The following is an 18,762-nucleotide window of genomic DNA, read 5'->3' as shown; positions in this document are numbered from 1 at the left end:
AGTTGAGGGAGAAGGAAGAAATGAGGAATGCCAACTGAGTAAGGTAGATGTTAAAGAGCCAAAGCTGAGAGAATAGAGCCCTGGGGGACATCACATGTAGAGAAGGAAGTAGCAGGGGAGAAGGTGTCCTGGATGACTTGGGAGGAGCCATCAGTTAGGAAGGAATGCAGCCAGACTAGTGCCCGGTCCAACATACCAAGGGTGTCATGGAGCCTTTGTATGAGGATGGAGTGGTTGACCATGTCAAATGCAGAGGAGAGGTCAAGAAGGATGAGGACAGCAGGGGAGTTGGCATCCAGGGATGTAAGCAGTTCTTCACCGGTGTTTAGAAGAGCAGTTTCTGTGCCTCTGGACGTTTGGAATCCAGATTGATGATCGTGGAGACCGCCAACAAGTTCAGTGGGAGTGTTGAGTTGGGACAGGGCCAAATTCTGCAGCCATTTCCCCGCGAAGGGGGTGACGGAGATGGGGTGGTAGTTGGCTGGACTCAAAGGAGGGGGTGCACAAGGCAGAGTGCTTGAGGGAGGAGGGGAAATAACACAAAGCAAAGGAGTGGTTATAGAGATCAGCGAGTGCAGGGGCGATAGAGCTAATGTTGTCCTTGAAGGTTCTGGATGAGCGAGGGGAAACCTGTTTGGAAGAGACCTTCATGGAGCGGACAACTCTGGTGATATCTTCCGGTGAGACAATGGCGAAGGAGGAGAAAGAGGAGGGTGAGTGCCAAGGGAGGCAAGGGGGTGAGGGTTGGGTTGGGAGAGTGAGTGACAAGGCTGTCCAGGATGTCCTGAGTTTTGGTGGTGAAGTGAGTGGCGAGTGCGTTGCAGAGGGCCTGAGAAAGACTAGGAGAGGGGGATACTGTGGAGGGTTTGCAAGGTCCATTCAGATTTTGAAAAGTTCTGCCTTTTTTTTACTGCACCAGATACCTGTGTGTGAATGTGGGCCCTTTTCTTGGCACAGATAGAGAGTCTGTATTGCCTTTGGAACATGGCAGGCCAGTTTGTCTGAATATGAGCCTGAGATTTGCCACTTCCATTCTGCAGCTCTGCACTTTCGTTTCAGATCTGCAAGTTCAGAGTTGTACCAAGTGTTGCGCTTAGTGGCGGGTTTCAAGTGAATCCTCATGACTGGGGCAAGAATGTCAAGGGTGTTGGTGATGGACAGGTGGAAGTTGCTGAGAGCAGTGTCAGTGGTAGAATCTAAGTTGGAAGGGCAAGGGGGTATACAGGTGGAAGTAAAGGCAGAAGCTGACACTCGTTTCATTGGATGGATGTTCGTGAATGAGGATTGCATGGCTTTTGGAGGAGTGGTTACAGGGCCATACGGACCCAGGTGGGAGGAGAGAAGAGAGTGGTCGGACTGAGAGAGAGGGTGGACCAGGGGAGATGAGAGAGGGAGGTCAGAGTGGGTAAGGGCATCCAGATTGTGTCCAGCAGAGTGGGTTGGACCAGAAGGGAGAATGGAGAGGGACAGTGAGGTGCAGAGGTCAATGAAAAGAGTGAATGCTGTCCCAGGGGAGTCCAATTGGATGTTAGTTTCACCCAGGAGTAGCAGGTTGGAGGAGGTTGAGAGTAAGAAGGAACATAAATCAGCCCATTCAGAGAGGAACAGGGAGGTAGTGCCTGGAGGCTGGTAAATGGTAGCAAGGGTCAGGGTGGAGGAGGGAGAGATAACCAATTTGCAAACCAGGCTCTCAAATGAAGAGGGAAGAGTAGAGCTGAGTGGGTAAGATGGAAGAAGGAACCCAATGAGGGAATATTAAGGAAACCCCACCGCCAGCATGGTGAGGTTGAGGCTTGGAAATTATTTTAAAGCCGTCAGGTAAGAGGGAGTCAAAAGCGGTGACTGAGCTGGCATTGAACCATGTCCCAGTAAGAGCAAGAATGTGAAGGTCAGTGTCTTCAAGAAGAAGGCAGATGTCAGCGGAGTGTTTGTTGGCTTAGTGTGCATTGAGAGTCACCAGGTGGAGACAATCTCTGCCTTTGAAGGTTTTCTGAAGTGGAGTACAGGGGCATGGCACTTCAGTCAGAGTTGTGGGGACAGAGAGGGAATTAGGGGTAAGGCAGGAGAAGGAAGAAAGTTAATGAGGGATGGCAGGATCCGGTTAAAGCGAAGGAGGTTGGCCTGATGACCCTGAACCAGGATAGTGCAAGTGTGGTAGACATTATTGATGCATCGTGATTAAAACAAGCCTGCCAAGAGGACTTCCCATTTGGTGCCACCATTAATGGGAGAGGAAGAGAAAGGGGAGAGAGTAGAGATGAGATGAGAAATCTATAGGTCTGGAGAGGGGACAGAGAAGACGATATCAGTTGAGATTTCTATGGAGGATGCACTGACATACATGTCTGCAATGGGAAGGCCAGGATTTGCACCCAGGATTTATTTTCTTGGGCTTTTTTCATCCAGGGTTTATGAGAGATGGACAATAGGTGATAGTTCAGCAGTTAGAGAAGATTGGAGAGATGGAGAGTGCCATTTCAGTGGCGCAGGATAAATGCGAGAAGGGAATCGAAAGAAACGGGGGACTGCAGAGCATAGTCCTGACCCTAACTCACAGGCAGCCTAGTAGTTAAGGAGGGCACAATACAAAAGCAGAGCAATAGGTGGGGTGCTGGAATACATTATTTTCTTTTGTGGAAAGGAATGTAATGCAGCGTGCACAGGGATGCAAAATGCAAAAGCACACCAACCTACATTTGTTTTTTAAAACAGCAATACAATGCAGTGCAGCACAAAAAGGATGCAAGATGTGAAAACACAGACACCTAGATTTGGTTATTAAAAAAGGAATACAATGCAGTGTACAAAGGGATGCGAGAGGTTAGGAGAAAAACACAACGTGAGATTTGATTACCAAATGTAGAACACAGGGTGCAGTGTCGTAAAGAGAAGGTCCAAGGAGAGGCAATATAGGAATTGCACAGTTATGGTACAAGAAGATAGCTGGGGGAGGCAATAGGGCAGTTCAGCCATCACTCACGACTTTGCAGAGAAAGGGGGGCCATGGTCCAAGTTCAGGAGCAAGTTGTACCCAGGAGGTTGCCGCATTGTTGGTGGGCCGGAAACAAGGTGGGGGCCCATCCAAGCCCATTCAGGCCCAGACAGGTACGGAGAGGGCCTTAGGAGTGGGACCTTGATAGGTGGGCTGGCATTTGCCTGCCGGCTTGGCTGATTGGGCTGTTAGAAGGGAGAGGGGCCCAATCAGAGGGCTACTTCCCACAGAAGGCCAGGCACTCCAGTGCCTGAAGATCAGGGGCAGCCATCAAATTAAAATAATAATTTAGAGCATGTGAAGAAAGCTGCAAAGGTGTATCATGTGCCGCTTGCACGGGGGCTGCTTAAGGCCCCATGAATCCCAAAGGGGCTTACCTTTTGTGTCAGTGTGGGGAGGAAGACATCCCCGGCTTTGTGGAATAAGCAGAGAGCCCGCACTGGCTCGTTGGCTACATGACATACTGCATCAATGTCCATGATACAGTAGACTAAATTCATATGAACTGTGGATGCAAGTGTGTGTGTGTGTGTGTGTTCGCTGTTTGTCTGGGTTTGCTTTGTCACAACCAACCTTTAACAATTCACTGGAATAATAGTTTGAGAGGCAAATTGGGCATCACAAATGGTAATTTCAAGTGATTGAGTGTGAGGTGATGAAACATGTGATGGGAGGCGCTCGTCATATGGCATTTTCCTTTGCTTTGCCCAGGCCTGTGCATGCCCCGTGCATCAAGAAAGAAGGATTTGAGAATTCCGGGGCACACTTTGTGACTGACCCTTGAAAATTAGCCCTTTTTAACACTGTTTTCTGGGCTTCACTGAACATATCCATGGATCCCACAGCAATAACCTGACCTTGGAGTGTGGTTGGGAGATTCCCCTGGGATTCTACTCAAGCAGGAGAATGGACCTACAACTACATTGTTAGGGAGAATTCACATAAATGTGCTAATTTCCCTTACATTTTGAGACCTCCAGCAACGTTGCTGGATTTCTAGAACTTTAATTTTCACCTGGAAAGAGTGTGAGCTTTTTTTCTCCACTCTTTCATGTATTTTGATGTGTGTTTTGCTTTTCAGTACTTTGGATATGGAGTTTTAGACAGCTCCATAGGCATCATTTTTTCTTGTGTGTCACACAGCACCCTCAGTGCAGTGGCACAGGGATGTCTTTCAGACTTCCCAAGGTTCAAATACCTTCTCTAGGACTGACTACTTTCTCCCATTGAATGTAAAGTTAAATTGACTTTGCTAGTCTTTTTATTTAAATTGCTAGTCCAAGCACACACTGGCTTACAGTAGAGTGCTGGAGGGAATACCTAGTATTCCCTATGCCTACAAAACTCATGCAGTCCTCAAAAGCTAACCTTTCCTCTAGGAATGGCTGATGGCAGTGGTATTACCATGACCCGTTTAAACGCTCCGGTAGCTAAAATCCACTAGAGCCATGTTTTTCAAGATGGCGTCTAAGCCCCCATTTCTTTTTGGAAAGGTCCTTCTAGTGTTTGTCTCTGCATGCCAAAGCAGGTTTGGTCCCTTTGTTCATTTGCGTTTGGCGGGCTTCAGTACTGAAGGCCCCCTGTGGCACCTGAGTGTCTGGGGTGGACAGGATGTGAGAGAGGTGCCTGAAACTCCCTGTGCTTAGTCTCCTAGGAGACCTGAATGCACTCTGGTGTTATTGGCTGGCTGACTGTCCGGCAAGTACAGCCACCCTGCTGGGAGAGTGACAGCTAGGCTGCAATGAATGGGAGAAAACTGTTTAAAAGTTGGTCTCTGGGACTTGGAAGGCAGAGTCGACCTCTGGAATGAAAGAACCGAAGACGAGGCAAAGGAAGACGACTGCTGCAACTCCTGGACTGTTGGTCTGCCCGGTGAAGCCCTGCTGCAGGTCCAAATAACCTGAAACTCCCTCAACAGAGAAGCCCCTTCAAGGACGACTTCCTCACTTGAGCTGGTGGGAACAACCAACTCGCAAGCCACCTGGAAACCATCTTCATACGGGTCAAATTTTCTTCAGAATGTTGTTGAAAACCGGATAGCCAGTGAGAAGGATACCCGTTTGTGGACTTTAAGGCACTCATACCTTAAACTGACATTTTGCCAAGCTTGTGGATCCGTCCCCATGCAGTGCAGGAACCTCCCAACGTCCTTCCTCTTGTCCCCAAGACTGAGGCTCAGGAACAGCGAGATTTACAGGAACTTCCAGGAGCATTTTCCTCAGCTACAGCTTTTCTTCATTACAAAGGTACTGTGCAAACGTGGTTGAGAAATCCTCTCTGCCGTGGTGGAAGCTCGTGAAACTTTCCCAACTTCGGAGTCTTGTTCGCTCCTAATCCGACATATAACTCTTTTTCATGCAAACTACTTCTAAGAGCATTGGCAAAGACTTAACTGTTTACTACCTGAACTTTGCTATCCTATCCAAGACACTGATCCATTGACTTTGGCCCAGGCCTATTGAATTGAATTGCCTCTTGGAGTGAACTAAAACTATTTGCCCTGCCTAAGAAAGTATTTGTGTTTAATTCTTATAACCTTTGTCTTTTTACCCCTTTTTAAAGTTACTGAAGTGCCATTTTGCTCCCACTTAAGGGGAGCCTGGCCTGTTCAGAAACTTATTGGTTTGGTACTGGAGTGTATTATAGTGTGATATTGAGCTGCTTATTGCTAGTGGAATGTTTTCTAACTAACTGTGTAAATAAATTAATATTGTTTTACCAAGAAACCTTGAGTAAGTGTTTGTTTGAACTACTGTGATTGCAAGTCCTTTGTGTAACACCTTGTACTGCTCACATCCCTCTTGAGATAAGCCTGGCTGCTCAGCCCTACTACCACAAGACTGTGCAGTACAGACTTATACCAAAGGTGAGATTGTGCTTACACCTGTAGTCTTAATTGTGTGTTGTGTTCCCAAAGGGTATTGCATGAATTTCTGCCTAACATAGATAAATAGATCATGTACAACCTATGTTTACAACCTATTAAAAAACTCTTTATCTTTCAACAGGTTTTATCTGATAAGTGGAGGAGTCCCGTTTATCATCTGTGGAATAACAGCAGGCACTAATATAAAAAACTATGGAAGTGACGAAACTGCTCCTTAGTAAGTCTGAGAATTTAATAATACAAGAAGTTAATTTGAAGTTTACTAGTATGTCCACTTTTTTTTCTTTCCGATCAGATTTTTAATATTATGGAACATTCACAAATCATGTAAATGATCTAAATGACAAAGAATGACAACCATTATTTAAGTCAGTTTGATGCATTTTTTCTTCTTGTTCCGTGAATGTATAAATAACAGTAACTGGCTACTTTGCTAAAAAAAAAAAATGTGTGTGCTTCACAAATTTGGAATACTTTGTACTTTCTAAAATGAAGGTTTTGTGTATAAAAGAATATGACAATACCATATCAAATAAACACAGCTTGATATGCAAAATGTATGATGGTATGTATGTTTGTATTTAATTTTTATATAGCGCCGGTAGCCAGAGGGCATCAGGGCGCTTAATATAAATAATATAAAATATATGCTCTAGTCTTTTGGTACTTAATCTCTGCAATGAACTGGTGCGTACCAATGTTTATTCGGGTCTATTTTAATTCTGTTACCTTTGGGTGAGTTAACATGAACAAATAGTGCTGATAAATATATGAATGCACACATTCACATTTAACACATTGCAATATTTCCCACCCTAAAAAAACGCATACAATTTAAAGCAAGTGTTCCAGCTGATCCCTTTGGATTTCCCAAAATTATATATTTTCATGGCGTGGAAAATTCAGGATGTAGCTTATCTCATTGTGTTTATACTCCATATAGTGATATCTCCTGTCACTTAACGACTTACTATAAAAGATAGCCTACCAAGAAGGAACAGCTCACTTCTTTTTATTTCACTGAAGGTTTTATTTAAGTGTTTACTGAGCGCCTTATTGTTTATTGGGTGCAGAATGGCCCAGATTATAATAAAAAGGTGGAGACAGTTAGGTACATTTTTCTAAAGTCCAATTAGGATTGGACTATACAAGACTTAACGTTTGGTTTCTGGGCCCAAACCTCTAATATCGGCCTGCACTACCAAAGGTTGGTAGATTGGCAGAGCAGCCAGGCTTATATCAGGACACAGAATGTGAGCTGTAAAATCAGTAGGAAGAAATCAGAACATACATAAATCCAAAGAAACACTTACACACTTTGTTATATCAAAATAGTAAGGTATTTTATGTATACACAAGCAATACGGATTTTTTTAATGCTCTTTCAACTGATAACATCAAATACGCATCAGGATAATAAGAAGAGATAAAGAAGGTGAGTAAATTACAATGTACTCTGGAAACCACACATGAATGACTTCAATCAGGTAAGTAAAAGCACTCCTTGGAATTTCTCAGCAATACGTTGTTGTAAGAAAATCAGGAACAGAAAGAACCAACATTAACATGTAAGCAACATTGTACAAATTATTTGCACGGGTTAGTCAGTCTTTCCCTAACTAGAAAATAGTTCTTCAGCTTGGTTGTGGAGGGAAACAAGCAATGCCAAGTCAATAGGTATGGAGCAGTTCTGATGAAACTCTTGCCTGCACATGTAAGTAGCAAGTTAATTGGTTTTGAAAAGACACAGGGACCTTAAGGAAGCCTCCCTGTAGGTGCACAAGCTGTCCGGCCGAGGCAACTGAATTTGGGTGAACACCCAAACAGCACTCCAAGAACAAAGGAGTGGCACAAATGGCTCAAAGTAAGTTTATCACAAGTCCCACAATACCTGCAGAGTGATGAAGATGATGTAGCTGGAAGCTTTTACAATGCATGGATGCAGACTTGGTCTGCTCTTCCTTTGTCATGGTGACAAAAGGAGGCACTCTGGATGGGACCTTGCAGCAGAAGTCGAGAGAGGGGCTCGCCAGCAAAGGATTAGTCTTACTCATGTGTCAGTTTGCAGTTTTGATGCCCTTTTATCAGCATCACTGCTGATTGGAATCTTCCCATTTACTCAGTCCTGCACTCTGGTGAGGGGGCTCTGGGGAGAGCATTCTTGCTTTTGGAGGACCACACAGATGCCACCAAAGTTCTAGTGAGATTAGCCGACTGCAAGATGATGCACTCCAAGCTAGTCAAGGTACCACAGGTATTGGGTTTCTGCAGGCCAGGGTGGACACAGGATGTCAAGGGATTGCTCAAATCGAAGGTGGTCTTGAGCCTCATGAAGCCCACCAGTCCAAAGGAGGAAGTCATTCTTGACAGAGCTTCTCTACCAATTCGATTACATGGTCAGGACAGTAATGGTGCTTCACTGGTGCTTCTGCGGGTGCTGCACACATCTCTGGTCATCTACTTCTTTGGAACTTCAGTTTCAGTGGTCAATTCTGCCTTCTGTCCAAAAAGCAATCCCTTTTCTACTTGAATTCAGTCGAATGGGACTTTCAATCACCTGGGGGTGGCTGTCCTGCCTGCAGGACAGCGAGCCGCCCAGTTCAAACTGGATCCAGTCAGGCATACCATCAAACAAAGGCGAGCAATGTTTTTCGGGATCCTTCCTCACTTCCTGAACAGACACACTGGAGCCTTGGCGTGTTTCACAAAAGTTTCCAGCCAAAGACAAAATGCAAAAAAGGCCTACCACCACCTTCAATGGTAGAAGAAGGGCAAGAAGGAACGTAAATATGAAAAATGTCGGAAAAAGAATACAGATGCCATTTTGGGGAATGGTCACCCAAGGGTGCTTTGCTGCAGCTGTGTAAACAACCTGCGAGTAGCTTGCACAAAAATGGTAGAACAATATTTCCGATGTCACCAACAGTTTAAGTGTATCAGTTACTGTAACTAACAAGTTACAAGAGATGTGAGAAAGAAGTGTAACCCCCCAGCACCTCACATAAGGTTATATGTGCTGACCCCACAAAAGGAAAAGGTAAGTAAGATTTAAAAAAGTATCTCATTACCCTTCAAAACTTGTGTTCTCATGGGAAAATAAAATAAAATTAAAATGGAGTCCAAGGGACCCCGTCAGCAACACTGCACATATGAGCTGTGGGTTGCAAACATCAATTGCACATGCCTGTAGAAAAATATGTGTAGGAAAGCTTTGCTCCATTGAAGTAAACATAAAACACAAAAGCTCTAAAACAGGATTCCCATGTCAGAATAAAAAGCATGAGTGAGTGAGAAAAAGTACCACTCACTCAGGAAAACATATAAAAAAATCCCAGAGTGTAGCAAAATTGCTAGGGTCCTCTCAGGTTGAGGGTAACTAACTGACAAAGAAAATGAACATTCTCATTAGCATTCGTCCCCAAAGACTAAGGGACAGGGGGATTTAATCCACTCATGGGTGAATCTCTTGTTCCAGTTGGTTATACTTTCTGGAGAGAGCATCAGCATTCTTATGGTTAGTACTTGACCGATGCTCAATAGTGAAGTCACATTGTGAAGTCAAAGCCCTGAAGGCATATGGAGCACCTGACCAGTTTAGGATTGCCCTTCTTTATCTGCATTAACTATCTCAACGGTTGGTGGTCTTTATGAATTATGAAAGTAGATCCATACAAGTATGGTCTAAACATCTTCAACACCCACTCATGCTCAGTGGTTGACCACCTTTTATCTCTATCTTTTAATGTTCTACTGACACAGCAGATGGCGTGCTCCCTGCCTTTCTCATCCATGTGTCTAAAGACTGCCCTAATCCCTGTGTTAAATGCATCAGTCTGCACTATAAAGGTCTGAGTATGATCTGGAGCTTTCAGCACTGCAGCTTTACAGAGGGCATCTTTCAGCTCCTGAAATGCTTTCTCACAATCGTCAGTCCATTTCACCTTCTTAGGATATTTTGGAGAAGATAGACATTCAAATGCAAAGCTATGGATGTGCGGCCTAACAAAGCTCTCACCATTTTGTTTTCTGTAGTAGGGATGGCCCAGTCTTGTACAGCCTGTACCTTGCTGGGTAAGGGCTTGATCACCCCTCCTCCTACCGCATGCCCAACTTAACATTTACTAGCCTTGATGGTCAGATGGGCCTGTTGCATAGCCAGGTGTCTGGCAAAGGAATTGCTAGAATAGTAGCAAACATAGGGCAACAAATTGTACCCAGAAAGTTCAAAAAATAATGAATCATAATAGTGTCATAGATTTGATCAATAATAACACTTAAGACTGTTCTATCTAATTGATGAAGCAAGAGTGATTTGCTGACCTGGGTACCCTGGGTACCTGGGTGACCTGGGTACCCTGCGAAGTGTCTGATGGTTCAGTCAAAACAGTGCAGGTCCCCATTTGCTCTTGTGGATAATATATGAAGTAGGGCAAGAGGCAGATGCAAGAGGCACAAAAACAAAATAGGAAACAAGCACATTTGATTAGCAAGTGCATCGCAGCCATCCGTCTAGGCAATGCCTAGACATCCCTGCTGTCAATGGAAAAGCCATTCACAGGACTCCTTAAAGCACAAAGTGACACACATTGGAAAACCTGCCCTGCAAGATAAGAGTCACATGGTGCTATGGCATACATTGCTGTTTCCTGTGATAGTAGTGACATGCCTTATAAGAATTAAAACTGATTGAAACTATGACTTGAAAAGAACAAAATAATTTTGAGCAGAAATCTTTTTTTAGTGCAATATGTCAACAAAAAATTTACCGGCAAAGTCTAATGCATTTGTCAATAAATAAAATGAGTCATGAGGCAAAATAGAAATTGAAACAACCAAAATATACTTGCTAGAGAACAATACTTATGGCCATCATTGATCTATATGATACTGACTGGGCATGCACAAAATGAGCAGGTGCAGTTATAGCAAGAAACCTCTCTGTCAGTCTGTAGTGGCCCTTCTTTGTATGCTGTGCAGACTTGCACATCGCCCGTGTAAAATATTAACTGAAAATGTGGAATTGACTTCCTTTCACATCTGCCAAGACATCATTGGCACTGCTATCAATTTAATTGGGCCTCATTACGAGTATGGCGGTAGCACGGGCACAGCTGCCGCCGGTATTGATTTTTATCCGGCATCCAGAAAAGGGGAATTACCGGGTCATTGCGACCTTGGCGGACCTGGTAATTGTCCTTTTCTGGGCGCCGGTAAAAATAAATCCCCATTCCCATTTGAGCCCCATAGGGCTCAACGGGAATGGGGAGGGTGGTAGCAATGGTACCGTTATTAGTGGTACCGTTGTCTGCTTGCGGGTGCCGATACGGCCACCCGTGGCTGTAAGGACACCCACGAGCAGAACTCATAGTATGGTGCTATGGTAACAACGGTGCCGGTAGCGATACCGGCGCCGTTGTTGCCTTACCGCCATACTCGTAATGAGGCCCATTGTGTTGAACGCCACAGTTGAACAACCACTTTCACATGATTACATCTTTTGGAAAAATGTGAAGTATCATCCTGGGCATCTTCATATGTGTGTTGTTGAGACATCTAATGACAATGCAAGACAGAATTTTTATAATAAAATCAAGTTCTGGAATCAACAATTGGTGGTCATATCAAATATAATAAAGTTGCTTGAAGTAAAATGACAGTAAAAAAAGAATAGTCCTTGAATTGATGGATTAATGAAAACAGAAAAGTAGCCATTTCCAAAATTTAAAATCCTATTCAAAACATACTTGACAATATGTTTTTTTATTCATTTCTGTTGGCGTAAAAAAGATCGAAGAGGAGGAAATTGTGTCCCTTAGACCAACAAAAGGATGTGAATACACTTTAAGAATACTAGCTTTGCAATAGTGTTTTTTGACTCTTGAAATTGTTGTCTTTGATGGTGGTTTGCTTCCAGTCCGTTGTTCAGTGGTGATCAGATTTTAGTGTCAAATGTGTCTTTTTTCCCTGTGCTTGGAATGTGTGTTTGGGAAATGCGAGTGGATACCATACTACTAGACAAGATTTGACTACTCTGCATTTTCGATACCATGCCCAGATATGATACATTGAATACACAATCTTAACATGACACATCGTACTGCCTTTGAAGTTGTTAAATGAAAACAGACCTCCGATTCAAAGGAATCAAGAAGTCGCCTTAGGATCAGGGGTATACAATAACCAAATGGGCAATGTGGCCACCTCACGGACTTGCATAATACCCTATCAGTACCACACCATGTTTTGACATCATCCTGATTTCAATGAGCAAGTGGCGCTGTTTACTGTTCCCTATTTATGTAGATAAGTGGCTTTTTGGTGTGGGCAGCCTGCACCGTTTTCTCAGATTTCAATATACTGGCCATCTAGTTTCACGAGCAAGGGGCACTGTGTATTTATTTATTTGGATTTGTAGAGCGTGCTACAGCCTTTAGGCAAACAGGCAATTTGTAAGAAAGCGTGATTCAGGGTTACATTTACAGCTGCACAACATTGTGAATTCTTAGTTACACATACAGTTTGATGAGTAATAATACATAATTTGTACATAGAAGGTTTGAACATTAGATACATTTAGTGAGGAGGTTAGTTTCAGTATGCGATAACAATGAGTCACAATCGGGAGCTAATGTGAAAGGATAGGGTGCAGTGTAGAATCTTAAAAATGACCTGGGTTTTATGGCTTTATGGAAGGCTATGTGAGAATCAATCATCCTGATGTGCCCCGGTAGGGCATTCCAGTGTGATGCAGCCATAACTGGTAAGCTGGTACTGCCTGCGTGAATGCTGCGGGTCTTGGGAATGGCAATCCTATTTGCATAGGCCGTTCTGGTGGGCCTGGTTGAGGTATGATTGGTTATTCTTTGGGACAGGTACGGGGGTGCCTGGTCATGTACGCATTTGTGAGTCAGGGCAAGGGTTTTAAAGATAAATATTTCTCTAATGGGCAGGCAGGGCACCTTTCTCCTCACCTCAGAGATGTGGTCCCTTTTAGAGATCCCGGTAGCGGCTCTGAGGGCATTATTTTGGACTAGTTGGATTTCGGCTGTATTATTGCCAGAGGTCCCCACAAGGAGGGGATTGCAACAGTCTAATCTGGATCCAATTATTGCCCTTAAAATGGTAAGGGAGTTTTGTTGAGATAGGAAGGGTCTGGCCCCGTTAAGCAGTTTGGAGTAGTATGCTGCGGAGGAAGCAATAGCACTCACCTGTCTATTCATAGTCAGATTATAGTCAAGATAAACACCCAAGGTCTTGACTGTTTGAGACACCTTGATAGGTATGTTATCAATGGCGAAGGAGCTATACTGACAATCTAGTTTACTCAGGGAGGCTGGGGACCCAATTAACAGGAGTTCAATTTTGTCACTGATAAGGCATAACCAATTTTCTGCCATCCAAGATTGGATCGTTGAGTAAATGTAGTTGAGGGTGTCCATGTCAGACTTGTAATCACCTGTGAGAGGGATAAGCACATGTGTGTCATCAGCATAATTGGTATATGCGATGCACAGTGAGTCCAGCATGTTAAACAGGGGTCTTGCAAAAAGGTTATAAAGGGTGGGCGCAATGCAGGAGCCCTGTGGTACTCCACATTTGATATGACTAGGCGCAGCACAAGCTGAGTCAGAGAAGTCTTTTATAGCCCTTTCCTGTAGAAACAAGGTGGTCTAGGCACACGCCATGTGGGAGAAGTTAACCACAGTAGCAAGGTGGTGGCAAAGAGTCTTGATCCACAAGGTCAAATGCGGCAGATAAATCAAGGAGCAGAAGAAACGCAGGTTTACCTGCTTCTCTGAAATCATCCATGTGATTTTTTAGGTCTAGTAAGGCCGTTTCAGTGCCATGTCGTGGACGGAATCCCAACTGCCGAGAGTCAAGAAGCCGGTTGTCTTCAAGGAATTTTTCGACTTGCAGATAGGCTGCATTGTCCAGTATTTTCAATTAAAAAAAAGGACGGTTGTAATGGGTCTATAATTCCCTGGAACCGTTGGGTCCAGGGAAGGTTTCTTAAGGAGCGGGGGTACCCAGGCTTCCTTAAGGCCAGTAGGGACACGGCCAGACTGGAACGAGGAGTTGATGAAGGCCGTGAGGAAGGGGGCAAGGGTAGGGGCAGTCTTTAATGAACTGAACCGGGCAGATATCCCCTTTGCAGTTAGAGGGTTTGATGGTGTTGAGGAGGGAGATGACTTCAGCTTCACTCATATCCTCGAAGTCAAAGGGTAAGGAGTCAGCAGACATGGTAGCTGGAGGCGGGTTGCTATGAGTGTCCGCTAGTAGGTGAGTGAGGGCCTTTTGATGAACTATGATTTATCTGAAGAATGTTGAGTTTATCAAGCATGGCACTTTGAATGTTATTACACCACTTTTCATCCTTACATAAGGTAGAAGGCGGCATGGAGGGATTTTCCAGCTCTCTAAAGATGGGAAAAATGTCTCTGGTCCCTGATTTTGCCTTTGCAACCCTAGTTTTAGAGGAGGCAGCTTTAGCCTTAGTTGTAGCGGATTTATATTCTTTAGAGATGGCCTTGAAGGCTACTGTTAGGCAGAATCATATACAGTACCCTTTGGGAACACCACACACAATTAAGACTACAAGTGACAGTACAAATTCACCTTTGGTACAAGCCTGTACTACACAGTAAAGTGGTAGTGATGGCTGAGCAGCCAGACTTATCTCAAGAGTAAAGTGAGCAGTACCAATAGTTACAAAAAGGACAGCAATCACTATGGTTAAAACAAACACTGACTCAAGGTTTCTGAGTAAAAGAATATACATTTATTTACATATCAGTTATAAAACATTTCACTATTATCAAGCAGTTGAAACACTACACCACACCCAATAGATTCTGGACAAGTTAAGCTCAACATGAAGTGTGAGCAAAATGGCACTCCAGTAATTTAAAAGGGAGGGAAAGACAAAGCTAGACAAAGTTGAGCAGCACCAACCAGTAAGTAAGCAGGGCAATCTAGAAAAAGTAACTACAGTGTGGAAATCAAATCAAGAGGCCAGGGCCAAAGTCAATGGACCAAAGTCTTTGCAGAGGATCACACAATTCAAAGTAGTTCGCGGTTAAGTCTTTGCAGAATGAAGTTGGTCGGATGAAAAGTTACTTTAAAGAATAGAGAAGGACAAGCCCTCGGACTGGCAAAAGATTTCAAACACTTTTACCACTGTCGGACGGAACGAGCAACCGGTTGTGAACAGTACCTTAAATGGAGAAGAAGGCTGTAGCTGAGGCAGACGTTCCTGCAGTTCCATCAGGCTCACGGTTCCTGAAGTGACTGTGGGACTGACACGAAGTAGGAAGACTGGAGGGTTCTGCACTGCCCAGGGAAGAAACCAGCAGCAGAGCAAAGCAACAAATTAAAGGTGCGCTCCTTAATACCCAAGCAGGATCCGATCCTCCTGGCTATCCGGTTCACTGTAGCTTTGCACAGGAAATTCAACCAGAGGAGGGCGGCCTGGCTTGCAGTTTGGCGAACTGGTTGTTCCCACCTGCTCAAGGGGAGAAGATTCCTTGCAGATCTTCCCTGTCAACGAAGTTTGAAGATTCGGACCTGCAGCATGGCTTCACCAGGAGTTTCAGTCGTGCTAGAGGTCCTCTTCTGTCAGCTTCTCATTCGGTTCTCTCGATTCAGTGGCGACTCTGCCTTCTCAGTCCCAGAGACCTGCTTTTTATGCAGTTTTCCCCCATTCACACAGCCTGGCTGGCAATCACACAGCAGGGTGGCTGTCCCGCCGGGACAGTCACCACAGCCGATCATACCAGAGTGCAACATGGGTCTCCAAGGAGACCCTGTGCAGGGAGTCTCAAACCCCTCCCTCACATCCTGTCCTCCTCAGACATTCAGGTGCCTAGGAGGGCTTCTGTGCAGAAGCCCGCCAAAGGTCGTTGAACAAAAACCCAAACCTGGTTTGGCACACAGAGTAAAACACGAGAAAGACTTTTACAAAAAGAAAGGTGAATAAACCCATCCGGAACCGTATAAAAGTAAATATGGTCCAGCGGGTTTAAGTTCAAGGCTAGTAAAATAGCCTAAAACAATACCAAGGCTATTAAAATAACTGTGGTAGGAAAAATAGGGTAGATACCACTGCCACCAGCCAAATCTTAATGAAAAGGGAATGAAATAATGTTCCATGAGAAACAGACAAAAAGTGATAACTATTAACCCTTTCCAGAACTCTATGTAAGATAGTTTGTACTGGGTCTGTAATTTTTAAAAAGACTAATAAAGTCAATGGCAACTTTACATGTTCTGGGAGACAGTAGTCAGTACCAGAAAATGGACTTTAAAGTGCGAGGTCTGAAAAAGTCAACCCTGTGTCACTGCTCTGAAGGTGGTGTGTAACACACAGTAAAAATATGATGCCTATGCAGTCGGTGAGGCTCCACAGTTTATGAACACAAAAATGTTAAACACACACAGCAAAACACATGTAAGAGTGTGAAAAAAGGCTCACACTCTTACCAAGTGAAAAAGATAAATCTTAGAAATCCAGCAACGCTGCTGAGGGACTAAGTAGGTAAGGGAAATTAGCCATTTTGGAGAATTGTCCCTAACAGCTACCTTTGCAGTGTCATTCAGGTCCACTTTCAAGGCTAAAAGTGCGGCTCTTTTCTTGGAGCGTAGTTCCAGAAGCTCCTGGGAGAACTAGGCATTATAGTGTTGAGCTCTTTTTGCTTTCCTCAAGGTGAATGGGGCTATGGCCTCAATATCTTGAGTGATGGCTAGTTTAAATGTAGTGATGAACGTTTCAGGGTCATTAGAGAAGGGGGCAAGAGGGCAGGCACCTTCAGGAGGGGCAAGATATTCTCCTTGATAAGCTGAAGGGCACTCCTGGCTACTGATGCAGGAAGCAGGAGGACAGTCTTAAGAGGCCCTATGGATGTGTTGAGGTCAAATTGAATTTAATGGTGGTCAGACTGTGTCTGTGGGAACACATACTTGCATGTCATTGATCCTTTTCTCCCTTTAAATAGTAAATTGACTATGAAAGGTGGACTGTTGTGGCATCTTCTGAAACTTCAGTCATACCCCAGTGCAATATCTTGCCAAATTCAATTGGCTAATGCTTTTGTTTAGTGGCTGCAATGATCTCTAGATTATGCGAGTTGATCTTTAGCTGGAGCCAGGATGTTCTGTTCCGGTATGTTTGTGTATTTACACTGTCTGCATTTGACCAGAAACCAACACTGTGGCCGTCAGGCATCCCATTCAAGTTTGTATCCCTTGGAGTGGCCAATTGACTGGGAAAAGAGGACTGGGCGGTGTGGTGGAGTAAGGTGTCAGGCAAAAGGGGTGGCATGTTTCAACAGTGTTTTATTTAAGAAATAAAGAAAATAACCTACCTCTCCCTGTCACTAAAAGCGTTATCCGTACCTAAACAAAGATCAACTTGGGTGCTCGTTGTCAATATGTTTGATCAAATAAAAATGTCTGTGCTCCAAAAACCTACTCTAACCCTACCACTAATCTACAAAAGGCATCCAAATGAAAATAGTACCAGGAGAATGACTCCCTTTTCATTTTGAACCGGCTCAGTGGTGCGGGTTAAATGCGGCTGTTATACCATATAAAGCCGCATCACTTCCACCTATGAGTTGGAGGTATATCCCCTGACTTTTTACCCATTTTTGGTGTAATTACTGTGGCAAATTACCACCGCAGTAATTCTGCCTAAAATGCCCCAATGAGTCCTATGGACTCAACAAAATGGGGATTTACACCACCACCGCCACTTACAATCTGGCGGTAATTCCACCGGACCAAGAGGCGGTAACGGCAGTACAGTTTGGTGTTATCTGGGCAGATTTACCGCCCAATACCACCAAACTCATAATGAGGCCCATCTCTTATCTAACAATCTTTTGCTTAAGTTTCTAATTCAATAAAGAGAGCATGGTGAGGTGAATGACTCCCTTCTCCTGACCCACCTTTCACAGCCTTAAGGGCTGTGTTAGGATAGTAATTTGCAATAGTCCTCAAATGTCTCTCCAGTTCTTCCCAGGGGCTCCAGAAAGCCTGCTTTAAAGTTCTAATAATTCTTCTATGTCTTATGACATGAGGAAGATTACTTCCAGACATCTCTTGTATCTAGTATCCTGTTGACTCATTCTTGATTTACCACTGTGATGAGGGAGATTACTCCCGATGAACTCTTGACTCTTAGATCTTTGGATCTCACTATTAAGAAGAGGGAGAGTACTCCCCAGGCACTCTTGATACTTGGTTCTCTAGATATCTCCCAGACATCTGAAGGTGAATTGCATGGATCAGCCACGTCTGGGGCCCGAATCGATCCCTGCTTTGATTTTTGCAGACGCCGCCGTGTTTTGAGTGATGTCTGAAAAAGGTTTGGAAATTACAGTGTGTGCATTCATGAGTAAATATACAGAACTCCAATTTGAAATGAACACAGGGAAAACAAAACAGAAAATGTTCACCCTGATGGTCAATGGCCTATTTTTGGATCAAGCCCCCTATTATGATTGTTTGGGCTTGAGATTTAATGACACTGGCCAGTGGACAACTCAGATGCGCAAATCCCACTCAACACTCAAAAAATATGGCGGGGCTATATGGAGGTTTATTAATACCCATGGAAGAGGTGTTATATCCACTGCTGTTAATATGTACCTCACACAGGCAAAGTCAGTTGCCCTTCATGGGGCAGAAATATGGGGACATGTAAACTCCAATAACTTTGCCCTGGCGGAAAGAGCTTTTCTTAAGCGTTTGCTGGGAATGTGTTCTGCCTGTTCTATAGATGGTGATGCAGCCCTTGCCCAGTATTATATTTTCGACTGGACCGGTGCTTGTGTGTGAAATATCGTAACACAGTTGTGAATGTTTTGTGTCTGGAGGGTGGAAA

General features: G+C 44.1%; 1 protein-coding gene across 2 annotated transcripts in view; it reads left to right on the top strand.

The window, feature by feature from the left end:
- Positions 1 to 18,762, top strand: part of ADGRA1 (adhesion G protein-coupled receptor A1) — a 1,327,098-nt gene that overhangs the window by 1,112,989 nt on the left and 195,347 nt on the right. For both annotated transcript variants that reach the window (XM_069611403.1, XM_069611404.1), the window contains exon 6: positions 6,001 to 6,096. In XM_069611403.1, coding sequence (XP_069467504.1) covers positions 6,001 to 6,096 — 96 coding nt within the window. The remainder of the gene's footprint in view (positions 1 to 6,000; positions 6,097 to 18,762) is intronic.

Source organism: Ambystoma mexicanum, chromosome 8, assembly GCF_040938575.1.
Source record: "Ambystoma mexicanum isolate Mex_15411 chromosome 8, UKY_AmexF1_1, whole genome shotgun sequence".
NCBI lineage: Eukaryota > Metazoa > Chordata > Amphibia > Caudata > Ambystomatidae > Ambystoma > Ambystoma mexicanum.
The sequence above is the reverse complement of the archived record's forward strand: the minus strand, read 5'-3'. Positions and strand labels throughout refer to the sequence as shown.